The sequence below is a fragment of the Pezoporus flaviventris genome, unplaced genomic scaffold (genome assembly GCF_033815535.1).
Source record: "Pezoporus flaviventris isolate CSIRO_AGI_PZ_B2104156 unplaced genomic scaffold, CSIRO_AGI_Pfla_v1 ptg000007l, whole genome shotgun sequence".
Lineage (NCBI taxonomy): Eukaryota > Metazoa > Chordata > Aves > Psittaciformes > Psittacidae > Pezoporus > Pezoporus flaviventris.
This window is the reverse complement of record NW_026892555.1, coordinates 25004709-25019328: the sequence shown is the minus strand read 5'-3', so window position 1 is coordinate 25019328 and position 14620 is coordinate 25004709. Positions and strand designations below refer to the sequence as shown.

Below are 14620 nucleotides of genomic sequence, written 5' to 3'. Positions count from 1 at the left end.
TAGCAAAAGAGTTTGAGAACAATCCGTAATCAGATGTCAGATACCAATGACCTTTTGAAAATAGTCTTTTTATGATACAATCCACAAGGCAACAAATGCACCCTGTGAGCCAGTAATGTTAGTCATGTGGATTTATGGGATTCAGATTCACTGCTCTGAATGACTCAGAAAATATTATGGAAATTTATCCCAATCATTACTCTGGCAGCCTATCACAAAGAACTGGACAGTGTAGGTTTATTGTCTCCAGAATATTTGCTTTTATTATCCCCTAAATACTGAGGAGATGATGTGAGGTAAAGAGCAGCCCATATGCGTTAAGGACAATGCAGGGAGGAGGAATTTCATTAAGTTTATGCTGTGGGATTTTTTAATAATATGATTTGTGTAATTCACCAGTGAGTTTTGCCTTTTGTCTTGCAGCTGTTCAGCACCTAACCCAAGAGGGTGATGATCCATGATTTAGATTTCTAGGAGTGTCTGCAACAAAAATATTAACTCTCTATCCATTTATGTACTGCCATGTTTGTTACTTGTCACAAATGACAGGGATTTGGAGAGGTCCTATTATGGTGGAATAATAAAAATCTAAATATAGACTCATCTAAATACTGATATATGTCCATCAAAAATATCTATATCTAGTCATCTGATATATATTCAAAGGTGGGGGGGAAATTATAACTTTATAAGCCAGGTTCTTTTGCAGTAAATCAGAATTCCTGATGAGCATACAAATGAAAAACTGGCCTTTCCAAATTTTCTACCTTTCATCCAGGTAAACTGTTCTCTGACTTGGACAGTGAGGACATTCACAAAAAAAACTGCATTCTTGAAAATCAGATCAGAATAATTAATTATAAAGTTTTTCATTTTGGCTGACATTCTTCCTTATTTTAACTGAGCAATGCCTGTGTCTGTTCTTGCTCTTTCCTTATATTAATATAACTGAGCACAGAGAGAGACAATCAGTCCCTGAATGCTAAAAATGCCTCTCACAGTGAAACACATACAATGTCTCAGACACCTTCTCAAATCACTGTGCTGTCTGTTATATGTATGTATATGCTTACTTCTGGCCCAGTTGTGAGGCAGAAAGCCTTTAGCATTTTTCTCAAATACTTCTTAATTCAAAACCTGTTACTCATAGGTTGGCATTTGTAGGAGCATACATAGGTATGGAAGAAGAAACTATTTACACACCCCAACAACCCTCATGTACTTGAATAAATTTACCAGGCTCCTAGGCAATGATTTCTTCAGAACCAGTACAGACCAAGGCCCTTAAGACTGGACTTAGCCTTTTGGTGGAACCTCACTCCCTTCCTTAGCTGTACGGAAAACTGTCCTCCTAGGTTTGACAAATAATTATCAACTCAAGTTTTACAATACAAACAACCTTATGATCCCGCTTCTGGAGGGGAAGGGAGCCAGGGTGTACAGGCTGCTCAGAACCATTGCATTTATCAGAGTCTGACAGGTACGGTGGGCTGGACCTCTTTGAGTTTGGATTAAATGTGAAACTGTTTTTAACCACAGACTAAAAGTAGCATTTCCCTTCTACCTTTTTTCTGGGTATGATGCAAATACAGAAAATGAAAGTGCATCTTTTTTACTGTGCTGTTGCATGTTATGCTTCTGACGCTGTCATGTTTTGATCTTTCCCTTTGTTCCATTTCTCAGATCTCATAAGTAAATATCTGACTTAGCCATCCAGCCACACAGCAAGCTTTTTCTCAACGTGAGCCACAGTCTCTGCTGGATGCCATGTCACAGTCATTTATATTACATACTTGCTTCCAAAACACTCCTGCGGGGCAGCTTGTAAAGAGCGTGCATAGGAGAGTCTGTCTGTGCAGTATATCAATCATCATCACATATCTTATACATTTTACATGTCCCTAAAATGTTGTCCTAAAATATGCCAAATTGAATCTATGTGAAAGAGTGTGTAAAAAAATGTGGGTTACATCCTGCAAGGAACAACTGATACTCCATGTACAGTGATATATATGTAGTTTTCTTAGGCACTCCTCATGCACCACTGTGCGTTACTGACCCACAACAGTTCCATCTTTACTATGTTTATCTTTATAATTATATTTTTCTATCCCAGGAGTATTATGTGTCCCCTACAGACAGAAAAGGTAAAGAGTGACTGAGGTTCATAGCTGCTGGTCTAAAGCCTGCCTTAGATGCCAGGAGATCCCAGCCAAAGCATTTCCCACTGGCTGTGAAGAGGCTGTCAGGAGCACCAAATTATTAACAAAAATTAGGCTTGGGAACATACATGAAAACTGTATTGAATGAGTAGATCTTCATTGATTTTCCCAAGCATAAGAGCATGAAAATAAACAAAAACGACAAACTAATGTTCTAGTACAAGCTGTGTGGTTTCCTCCTGCAGGAACTCTTACCAGCATCTCCCCAAGTTCCTTACGTGTAATTATGGCTTTACATTACATTTATTTTCCTGGTGATTCAGGAAAGAGCTCCATCCGATACACACAGACTGCATCCAAGTTCACCCACTGATGTACGTCCTGCATCCCAGTTGCCTATGCTGGATTGCCATTGGAGTGTGCTGTGGCTTTCCTTTCCACCAAAGAACAGGTATGGGATCAGAGGGAAAGGAGGGCAGACTAAGGTCTTGCCCCAGGAGGGATCAGGGTGAGAGTAAATTCAGCCCTCAAGCTGGGGACTTTGATGTGATTTTCATACAATGAACTAGACGTAGCCACACACTCCATCTGTAGGTAGCTGACCCAGCATTTTTCCAGACACACCATCAGTCTTTTTCGGATTTAGTACATCTACCCTTGCTGTCACTGGCACAGATGCTGTATGGAAGGGGAGTCACTTCTTCATCCTCACAAACCCATTTGTAGAAACAGGGAGATGTAAAGATACTGGCTCCTCACTTGGGTCAGATTAGTCCATGTGCAAGACACAAGATGGAAACGAAAAGTGGCCTCTAGCATCCTCTGTTGCCACTGATATAACTATCCATGTCCACACACATACTAACTCTGAAATTTCTGTTTGTACAGTTTATGATCACAAAAAGTCAAGAAGAAGCTGTTATAGGGAGCAGAATGTGAATACTCAAACTGGTTTGGGGTTGGCCTACAGAGAGCCAGTCCAGGTGGTCAAACCATGACAGAACTTGTTTGAAGAGCTGAAGGCAGATGTTGTATTATGCTGACTCAATTCTTTAGATAGGTACCAATCAACTCCTGTGGTGAAAAAAAGAACCATAAAGCAGATAATTTCCTTACCCAAGGGCAAATAGTACTTTTTACTACAGATCCATGGGGTTCCCAAGGGTATAAGCTGTTCTTCTGCTGGAAAGGTTTTATTTTGACATAAGCATTACATAGTGGTTTTCCTGTCATTTAGAGGCAACACACATAGCTAACCATCATGGAGTGATTTACAAACTTGATTAGACAGTTAGGCAGCTTGCATTTCCTCAGTGGAAAGGAAGTTTCGTTGTCTGTCTCAGCATTGATGGCTCTTGTTGCATAGCCCACTGCACAGCAAGTGTAAAGTAGCTTTTATCACCAGTTTTCATTTGCTGTTTTTTCCCAGATAAAAGGGCAAAGCCAATAAATACTGGCTGGCCACTTCATGTCACATGAGCAAAGATGATAGTGCAGTAGGCTGGTTTCTAAATAAAAGTTTAATGATTTGACAAATGGCAAGGCAAACAGCAGGCACTTTTAGGTTTAATCCTTACCCGCACATGAAACAACTTTCCTTCTTAGATGATAAGCAGCATGGGTCTGCGACCACAGAAGCAAGTTTATCCCCGAGTGCTGGCCTCTGCTATCCTCACCTGGGGATTTCACAGAGCTGTCACCCTCCCGTCAAGACAACAGGTACCATACCTGTACTTCAACATCACAGAAACCTCAGGCCACATTACCTCTCCTGCATCTCACAGCCGCTTGCTCAGAGGCAGAGGGAAATCACTAAAGGAATAAGGAAGCTGGAAAATTCAGACCTTCCATCTGCTTGTGTTGTTAAAATTATTTTAAAGTGGTATAAAAAAGTATCACCACTAAGTGATGCATACACTCTACTCCCAGATTTGTTTGTTTGCTCATCTGCACCTGAAAGCTAAAGTCTCTAAACATGATTACTTGAACTGTGCTTTCAAATTTCTACATCACACAAAGGTGATTTGCAAATTAGTTTTCTTAATAACGGAAATAATGCTTCGTAGTATAATAAAAGGCCTGTGAGTTATTTTTGCTTCTTATGCTTTAATTTTTCCCTGAAAATATCTGGATTGCCCTTTATTTTATTTTTTTTTTTTAATTGTTTTTCAGGAAGATTTCTCTAGGCATAATAATCACAGTGAATGTTAAGACTAATCGAAGGGGAAAGATACTGGTTCTTCAACCAAAGTCTTTTCATTCCAAGGCAGTAATTAGTCAATAAAGTTAAATATGTAAGGTTTTATTATAACAGTTAATTATAAACCAAGCCCCTCTACAGTCTAAAGAAGCTTTTCCTTATCTCCACTCATCCTCCTGGCTCTTGAGATGACTTTGGAATTTTTCTTCTTTTCTCTCTCTGTAAAGAAATACATTCCCATACTTCCATCCTAAGAATCAGATTAAATAAAAGCCTTTCAGTATTATTAAAAAGCAAAAATAGCCTGAGATTATTTTCCATTTCTTTTTCGAGCCATCTTTAAGATGTTAGATAAAAAATTCTCACCCTCTGAAATTCCTCATCTTTCCTTTTGGACAGTTCTGTCTCCTCTCTCAGGTTTTCTTTTGTAACATAGGAAGGGAGGTTAAAGAATCAGTAACACTCATGCACAGTAAGCTATGCCACAGCTGAGGCTTTTCATACATGAAGGTGACATGAAGGTGTTTTAAAGCAGAAACTTCACTCTAACGATTTTTATGTTTTATATAATCTATAGTAATATATGATGATATAATGTATCATATATAACAATACAGTAATGAATAATGTATCATTGCCAGTGGTGCACAGTAGGAGAACAAAGACAAAGCCCCCATTATGTGATGTCCATGTAATAGCCTCCTGGCATATGTCTGAAATAACACAAACAGAAGTTTCCCTCAGGACTGCTTTCTCCCTCACCCCAACATCCTCCTCCTCCCCTGCATTCACCCTGCAGAGCCTGCTCCTGCCCCATCTCACAGCTCCCCATTCGCTCCATCCCCAAAAACACAAGCACTCCCAGGTCCTCCCAGCCCCTGATTTTTGACCAGGCACCTTTATTATATTCAAGGACTGTATTTTCAAGCCCAAGGGCTTTTGTAGAGTGCAGCTGATCATAATGTCTCCATCAGCCATGTGAAGTCCCGTTTCACCCCATCACCTCTCCTCACTACGGAGACCTCAAAGCATGGCCAGTCTTGCTGTTCAAGAAAGATCCACCCCAAGTGAGTGTACTCAAGGGGAAAGCAGCCAAAGTGACGATGAAAACTTGGCCTGACAAAGGCAGGCTGCAAGAACCCAGTGTCTGCCATGGAGAGAGCGCAAGTCTCTCCACGAGCCCACTTCAAAGGCGCAACAAGATGCCTGCGCAGTAGAACAGCACAAACCCTTCCCCGTCTCCCCGCGGGGAGCGGGAGCAGCAGCGGTCCCTCCCCAGCCTGTTTTGGGTGCTTTTCCAGCGACAGGCGAGGCGGGGCGTGCGGCTCGGCCCTGCCAAAGCCACCGGCCCGACCGGGGGGCGGCGACGGTGGCGGCGGACGGATGGCGGCGGAGCCGGGAGCGGGGCTGCGCATCTTCCGCGATGTGAGTACGCGGCATCCCTCACATGAACTCCTCCTTCCAGCAGTTGGGGGGTGCGTGTCGTGTGTGTCGTATTTTTTTATGGTTTGCTTTTTTTCCCCCCTCCTTTCCTCCCTGGGGTGGGAGGGAGCGAAACACAGCCGAGCAGTGGGTCTTTAGCTTTCCCTTTCTTTTCTCCTTTCCTTTTTCTTTCCCTTTCCCCTTCCCTCTCTCTTTCTCTTTCCCCTTCCCCTTTCCTTTTCCTCTTCCCTTTCCCCTTCCTTTTATTCTCATTTGCTTTCCTCTTTTCCTTCCCCTTCCTTTTTTTTTTTTGCTTTCCCTTTTCCTTTTCCCTTTTCCCCTTTCCCTTCCCCTTTCCTTTTCCCTTCCCCTTTTCCCTTCCCCTTTTCCATTTCCCTTGTCTTTTCCCTTCCCCTTTTCCCCCCTTTCCTCCCCTTTCCTTTTTCCCTTTCCCCTTTTCTCCTTTTCCCTTTCTCTTTTCCTCTTTCTCCTTCCCTTTTTAATGTTTTTAGCATTTAAAATGATTATGAGGGGAATGAGTTTGCTTCCTCTGGTGGCATGCATGTGGGAGGAGAGCCCATTAGCACTTGGGAGCAGTTAGGAGAGGTGCTGAGTGAAAACACCGTCACATTTCAGAATACATTGCTTGGATTTCTGTTATTTTATTTTTTCTCTGGGCTCTTCACTGAAGCATTGCTCACGCTGCAGGTGTTTTTCCCAAACTGTGCAGGTTCCCTCCCATCCCATTAGACCTGGATGGATTCGAGGTGCCCAGAGTTGATGTGCCTCTAAGCCCCTCAGCTGTTTGAGGGGTAGCCCAGCAAGGTGCCATCCTACCCCTCAGGGGTGCTGGGCTAGACCATGACCAAGGGCTGGGTGTCTCACAAGATGCAGCTGTGAAGTTTTGGTCTAAATATGCCCAGCTCAGAGCATTTCTTTGCTCTGAGGCAAGTCCTGATAAAAGGCAAACTCCCACCCAAGATTCCAGGGTATCCTCTGCATCTCACCTGTCCTTGGTGAGACCTATGTATCTTCAGACCAGCTCTACTACCAACTTAGATCTACTTAAGACCAACTCTTGTATCAGGGTTAGTCCACAATATAAGTACTGTATTAAAGGATCCTTCATCTAGCTTCTCTAATGTGCCCACATTAACTTCCCCAACATTTTCCACAAATTATTTCAAGCAGCTCCCATCTGCTCATCTCCCAGTATCTCAAGACTCTGTATAAGGAAAATGAAGCTTTTTTGAATGCAAATACCACTTGTAAGAGAAACTGGAGAATTAGAGGCATACATAACAAAGACAGAAGAGAAACCAAACTAGCCAGGACTAGCTTGAGCCAACTCCTCAGTTTAACTCAGAACACTGGGTTAGGAAACTGTTCATTGTCAGAATATCTCCTCCCTGGTTTTGTGTCAAAATCACTATCAAGTGTCCAAAAAATTTTAACATCTTCTTAATTAAAAAAAAAATAAGTTTTAAAAAACAAATTATGAAAAATAATTAATTAAAAGTTAAGATAATGATAAATACATAAAAAATAATTAAAATTAATTTCAAAATAAAACCCCAAAATTATTTCTGCAGAAACCCTTGCCACCTTTGACCCATATTTACGGAGCACTTCTGGTTGGTGGTTGGTTGAAAGTCTGCTGCTACAGCTGTCCTAGTCCTGTCCACCGATAAGCCAAGCCAGAACAGCCAGCACTCTTGGTGACATAGAAGTCTTGCACAGGGTGTGGGCTGCATCACCTGGTGTAGCTGTATTACCCATGTGGCTCCACATGGGCCTTTGCTACTCATGGCACAAGTCACTGGTCATCTGTTAATATTGCTCAGGTCCATGCTGGGTATATTTATCTCCCTGCTAAAGCACACCTTGTTCTTTCCCATCAGACACTGTGGGCAGCTCAGCCCAGGCACCTGTGGGGCAAGGAGGAGGGTTTCAGTGCTCCCACTTACATGGGGGCACCTGCTGTTCCCTTTTATTGAGTGTAACTGGGCAGAAGAAAGCTATTAGATCTCAGAAGGAAAGGAGGCTGCTTGCCAATGAGACAGGAGAAAGACCAACAACAGTCCCGTCCCCCCCCCCCCAGAATCCAGGCAAAATTGCCAGGAATGTGGGACTGTGTTTTACCTGTTAAGGATTATAGACAGGTTTTATTTTATTCAAAAAATGCTTTTACTGATCTTTCATTTGCTCTGCATTTAGTCTTTAGTTCTCATTAGGATAAAATTTCCAGTTTAAGAGTAGAAGTTTAAAACCCCTAAACAGTCCAATCTTCATACTGAAAATTGAGCTGCATCTTAGTAAGTTAATTTCATACTTTATGTGCTGTAAACTTGTTCCAGTGCAAAATTCAGCTTAGAGACCGTTAGTGAAGTCCTGGATATGGGTAACAATTCTGTTAGCTCCCCAACAATTTCTTCCCTTGTGTAAACTTGGAGCATTGCCCAGACAACTCCCCATTGAAGTTCAGGCTGAAGTAGTGATGGACTCTACATCCAGAGGCACAGCAGAGTGACAGTGGATGGCAATTGCACATATCTGAAGTGTCACATGGTGACCCATGCCACAGAAGACCTACCTCATCTGGAGAGCAAAGAAACTGGAGGAGACCCCTATGTTGGTTCCACTCCCTGTGCCTGATCCCTTCTCCTAAGTGTGGACTAATGTCATGGTACCCACAGTGGGACTGCAGCAGGGACTGGCGGGCATGCCAGCGTCTCACCAGCATAAGACAAGGCAGTACACGTGCCTACCACCCTGGGTGGGTTGTTGCTGTGTCCTGCCACCAATGGCAGGGCTGCTTGGAAGGCTTTGCAACCTCTGCTCACAGGGTGCACCCCTTGGCATCCTCCTCTCAGACTTTGCACAAGGGGTTGCAGACTGCCTGCATACTTAAATGACTTCTCCAGCAGGTGCCATTTACAGTGGGGAGAAAAGGTAGCTTGCACACCGTGAGGGTAAGCTGGGCTCATGCACAGTTTCTGTGGCAGAAGTATTGCAGGGAAGGATCTACAGCAGGCACCCTCATGCTCCTTTGCCTTCCCATCTTATAAATCTCCGTGTTTTCCTTCTCCCCTTGCTTCTGCATCTGGTTTCTACTCGCTATCAGAGAAATCCTCATATCAGCTCCCACACATTTGATCTCACTGCCTCCCACACTCAGTGTGATCCCTTAATGCCATCCAGCTCCTCTCCTGACTTATACCTTTGTTCCCTCCACCCACAAACCCCTGAGTCTTTCTCACCATCTCAGATGCTCAGCACATCCTCCCAGCTCTCATCCTTGCTCTGCTTCTTTAAACCACTTTTCTCAACCTTGAATTGAGTATCATGGTAGCCATACAGTATCAGGTTTTGTGCCTGAACATCACAGAATCATAGAATCATAGAATCATTAGGGTTGGAAAGGTCCTTAAGATCATCTAGTTCCAACCCCCCTGCCATGGGCAGGGACACCTCACACTAAATCATATCACCCAAGGCCTCGTCCAGCCTGGTCTTGAACACTGCCAGGGATGGAGCATTCACAACCTCCCTGGGCAGCCTATTCCAGTGCCTCACCACCCTAATAATCATCCTTATAAGCCATGCACAAACTAGAAAATAAAAGCCAGTTCTGATTATGGTCCTGGTTTTCAGTGCACATAGCACAGGAGGAGTTAAGGAAAGCAATGATCTGAGGGAAGGTAGACATCAAACTAAAGTTGCCCACTAAATTGTATTGTGTGCTATTAACCCATTAAATAAAAGAGTGATTCTGTTCTCTCTCTCTTTTTGTTTAGATACTAAGAAGAGCAGACAAGAATGGTAAGACTGTGTCTTCCCCTCTCCCTTTGGAAAAAAAAAACCATCCATCATCGATTCAGCATTTTAAGTCGTGCTTTAAACATCCTAACGTGAAAAACAGACATCCCTCATGCAATGTATTCTGTTGTGCACTGATCCTCCCTATGAATTTTTCAAGGGCAGATCTGGTGCTTTCACAATTTGGTGTATGTTTTTGATTTGCACTTTGGGTGCACGTGGGTGTTGTCTTAGTGGCATTTGTTCACAAGGTTTGAAATACTTGCTAGTAGCTCCATCTCATGACTTTTTAAGAACACCATAGGCTATATCCAGCAATCAGACTTGTTTCCTACATTTTGCAGTTATGTGTTTGTTTGGCATGTCAGTAGGCAGGATATACCCTTGAGCTCAATACATAACACAAAAGTTGTGAGTTCATCATCAGAAGTTTTGCCCACGTACCGCACAGTACTGTAAGGCTTCACAGATGCTCCCATGCAGCAGGGAAAGGTCCTTGCTGTAAGGACTACAAGTATAACTACTGGGTTTTTTTGCTGTATACATAGTCATGGTCTGGAATATGACTTTAACTCCCTTCTCCATCTCAGAATTGCTGCACAATTTTGGACAAGTTGCATTTTTGGTTTTGTGCCACATACCCCAGCAGAGAAATGAAGCCACTAGCCTGTTTCTGCATCACACAGACAACGGCATCTGGTATGTTTGAGGCTATGAAGAGCTTCTGTAGCTCTGCAGTTACCATAATAGTATTTATACTTCACTCTGATAACCAGAGTTAGCTCTTACAGGGCAAGAAGAAAACACAAGTTTCCTTGTAATAAAAAGCAGTTACTTAGTACTGTAATACTGAAATACAGGAAGAAGGGGATGTGACTTGTTGAAGAAGCACCGGCCAGACTTTTGTCTTTTCCTGAAAGCATTGAACAATGTTAAACCCACAGCTCAAACAGGTTTAACCCTGACAATCAATCCTCAGAAAACAGGTATAGTGCAGGTTCAATAAAGTGTACTCTCAGGTATCTGAAGGCATATGGACACCATTATGAAAATCAGAATAACTTTCAAGGAAGAACTATTGGACAGTAAGGGGCTACTGTATGGTTTGGTGGTATAACTGAGCCTGTTGAATAGCTGTTTAGTGTTGCTGAGAGGCAGACTCACCTGCACAGCCCACCTCCAGTTGCTATTCCACTCCCAGCTTGTGCAGCAACTGGTACTTCCCACGAGACCATGGCAGGCTCCCTCAGAGAGATCAGGAACCACAAAATCCATCACTGTGAGAGTTTTTTTGGCAGTGTTTTTGTTATTCCCCTCAAACAGCTTGCCAGTGGCTTGCAAGGGCAGTGGTGGTACAAGCTGAATCCCAAGATGAGGGCTGAGATGGCAAGGAGAAAAGGGCCCCTGCAGCTTCATGTCCCTGCCCTGAAATTTGAGCTCATGCTCTGTCCCAGCTGTGGTGGATCCACAGCACCTTTGTGGTCAGGAAGACTTGCAGGCCTCACAGGGTTTACCCCACAGCTTATTACTTACACATTGCTATAAAAACTAGGGGAAACAGCTCACACAGTCAGTGGCAAACATGCTTGTACCAGCCCCATACGAAACCACATCGGCTGCCAAGACTTTGGTTGCTGGCATTCGTACCTATATATGTGGATGCTTTACAACATAGTGTTGGGAAAAAAGTGGCTAAGTTCAGCCACTTTAGTTCTCTTAATTTAAGTCCATGAACTTGAAATTGTTTCAGCTCTTATGTGCTTAATTGTGTTTGCTCAACCATCAGTTGCCTGTGGAACTTCCACTTTGCTAATCCAGCACTGCACAGGCTTGTGCCACATTAATGGGGAGGAAGTCTGTTTTAAGGCTGGGAAGTTAAGTCTCTTCTCTGAAACGTTATTGGATATGAGAAGACTTGCCTAACATGTTTACGCTGTTGTCAACACAGATTTTAAGCTTTTGTTAATGACTAGGATACATTTTCAGTGTCACCCTTCTGAGTAATGGGAAAACAAGTATTGGCTTACAGTAACAAATACTATGTTACTGTCCATGACATGGCCCTATTAAGCTCTCTCATACACTTTTAATAGGACTCTCTCAGAGCTGCCATGCTTTTTCTGTGAGATTAAAACACCCCTCAAAAAAATAGCACCAAAAAACCTTACTATACACTTGCTTGACAGCATCCATCCAAAAAAAGTGAATTAAGCTGATAAATAAGAGTATTATAGGAGATAGCAATTCAGGGACTGTGGAACTTCAGGTTAGCCTTCCACAAGAAAGGCAGACAGTGGTTCTGCAAAGACAATATAAGAGATCAAAAGAGGCAAGAAATCCTGCTGAATTGCTGTTACTTAAAAATACTACAGTGATTTATGACAGCTGGGTTTAATTGAGAAGCTCCTTTATCAGTCCCTGCACTATTTGAAAGAAGCTGTACAAATGTTGTTTCTTTTGTGGTGGTGGCTTCTTTCTTTGGGAGCTCAGGTATGTAAATCATAGAATCATAGAATCGTTAGGGTTGGAAAGGACCTTAAGATCATCAAGTTCCAACACCTCACACTAAATCATATCACCCAAGGCCTTGTCCAACCTGGTCTTGAGCACTGCCAGGGATGGAGCATTCACAACTTCCCTGGGCAACCCATTCCAGTGCCTCACCAACCTCACAGCAAAGAATTTCTTCCTTATATCCAATCTAAACTTCCCCTGTTTAAGTTTTAACCCGTTACCCCTTGTCCTATCACTACAGTCCCTAGTGAAAAGTCCCTCTCCAGCATCCCTATAGGCCCCCTTCAGATACTGGAAGGCTGCTATGAGGTCTCCGTGCAGCCTTCTCTTCTCCAGGCTGAACAGCCCCAACTTTCTCAGCCTATCTTCATACAGGAGGTGCTCCAGTCCCCTGATCATCCTCATGGCCCTCCTCTGGACTTGTTCCAACAGTTCCATGTCCTTTTTATGTTGAGGGCACCAGAACTGCACACAATACTCCAAGTGAGTTCTCACAAGAGCAGAGTGGAGGGGCAGGATCACCTCCTTAGACCTACTGGTCACGCTCCTTTGGATGCAGCCCAGGATACGGTTGGCTTTCTGGGCTGCGAGTGCACACTGAAGCCAGCTCATGTTTATTTTCTCATTGACTAACACCCCCAAGTCCTTCTCTGCAGGGCTGCTCTGAATCTCTTCTCTACCCAACCTGTAGCTGTGCCTGGGATTGCTCTGACCCAGGTGTAGGACTTTGCACTTGGCATGGTGTCCTGGGTTCAGCAGTGGCAGTCATGTTTAAACTTCATGAGGTTGGCATCAGCCCACCTCACAAGGGTGTCAAGGTCCCTCTGGATGGCATTCCTTCCCTCCAAGGGTATCAACTGAACCACACAGCTTGGTGTCATTGGCAAACTCACTGAGGGCACACTCAATCCCACTGTCCATGTCAGCGACAAAGATGTTGAACAAGACCGGTCCCAACACCGATCCCTGAGGGACACCACTCGTTACTGGTCTCCAGCCGGACATTGAGCCATTGACCACAACTCTTCACATGCAGCCAGCCAGCCAGGTCTTTATCCACCTAGTGGTTCACCTATCAAATTGATGTCTCTCCAATTTAGAGACAAGGATATCATGTGGGACAGTGTCGAATGCTTTACACAGGTCCAGGTAGATGACATCAACTGCTCTACCCCTGTCCATCAGTTCTGTAGCCCCATCATAGAAGGCCACCAAATTGGTCAGGCAGGATTTCCCCTTAGTGAAGCCATGCTGGCTGTCACCAAGCACCTTGTTGTTTTTCATGTGCCTTAGCATGCCTTCCAGAAGAATCTGCTCCAAGATTTTGCCAGGCACAGAGGTGAGACTGACTGGTCTGTAGTTCCGTGGGTCATCCATTTTCCCCTTCTTGAAAATGGAGGTTATATTTCCCTTTTTCCAGTCATCAAATAGGTTCAAACCTCCTTGGGTTTTGACAGCCACAGTCTCAGTGATGTGTCAGTCACTGTTGATAACATTCAAAATGTTATTGAGAATGAACAGCAACGAAGCAAAAGTCAATGTCTGCTCTTGGATGGTAAAATGTAAATAAAATAGCTAAAGTGTCTGACCTGTCTGTTGGCAAATCATTAGTTATTGGATTGATGTAAAGCAAATGATCCTGAATAAGAGAGATAGACAGATGTTTTAGGGTTTGTGTCATACCCAGACTGTTCTATGAATAAAGTCATAATATGTTCCATCTCAGGAAAGTTGCCGAAAAATCACTAGTTTCTTCAGTATGTGTGTAACTTCCATGCAAATCACTAATTCCTAGCAAAGGCTAAAGCTGCAGAGGCAGTTTGATTAAACAATCAATTGTATCTGTATGAATCAAAGGAAGCAGAGCTATGAAAAGAAGCTCATTTCAACAAGCTCAGTGTTTGATATTCCTTCTCCGTAGCCAGTGCTAAACAGCAAATGTACTTAGATTCTCAATTAGGTAGGCACGGCAGTATTGTGCCATCCTTGGTTTTAGCTCTTGTACATCTTGACATTTTATTTTGATCATAATTATGGTTATCTCCAGCTACAATCTGTCTTTCCGTATTGAACATTTCAAAATTTTTTGGTGAAACAGACAGTTAATTTGTACAATTTTCAAACCCCTTGAAGATTACATATATGAAACCATACATTCAAGTCAAAGAAATGATGAAATAATAGCAATTAAAAGAGTGAGGAAACCCCTGAGCTCTACTCTTCAAATCTGCATGCTGTAGTATAGCATGTAGTTACAGGATTCAGATACTGCCTGTATAATAGATTCTTCACCACTATAAAATTAGGCCACAATAATTTGTAGATTAGTCTAGTGCTTAGGACATCTTAATCTTACCCTTTACAGTTGTTGAATGCCCTGTGAGGGTTTCAGTATATTACTGAAGGAAGAGGAAGAGACGTGAACTTAAATTTAGTGCTACCCAAAACAGAGTTATAAGGTGTTAGGCTCTTCAAATTTTCTTTATGCTTCATGAGGCTCAGT

The 14620-nt window shown here is 43.0% G+C and overlaps 1 protein-coding gene and 1 long non-coding RNA gene across 6 annotated transcripts in view; one reads left to right on the top strand and one right to left on the bottom strand.

Moving 5' to 3' along the window:
• LOC133266689 (uncharacterized) overlaps positions 1-9258 on the bottom strand; it is a 302275-nt gene extending 293017 nt beyond the window's left edge. Inside the window, exon 1 of the long non-coding RNA XR_009742486.1 lies at positions 9171-9258. This is a non-coding gene — a long non-coding RNA (uncharacterized LOC133266689). The remainder of the gene's footprint in view (positions 1-9170) is intronic.
• Positions 5634-14620, top strand: part of NECAB1 (N-terminal EF-hand calcium binding protein 1) — a 60166-nt gene continuing 51179 nt past the window's right edge. The window contains exons 1-2 of one of the 5 annotated variants that reach the window (XM_061448157.1): positions 5634-5787; positions 9582-9606. In XM_061448157.1, coding sequence (XP_061304141.1) covers positions 5746-5787; positions 9582-9606 — 67 coding nt within the window. In that variant the 5' untranslated portion in view covers positions 5634-5745. The other 4 variants (XM_061448156.1, XM_061448158.1, XM_061448159.1 and 1 more) reach the window with 4 other exon arrangements.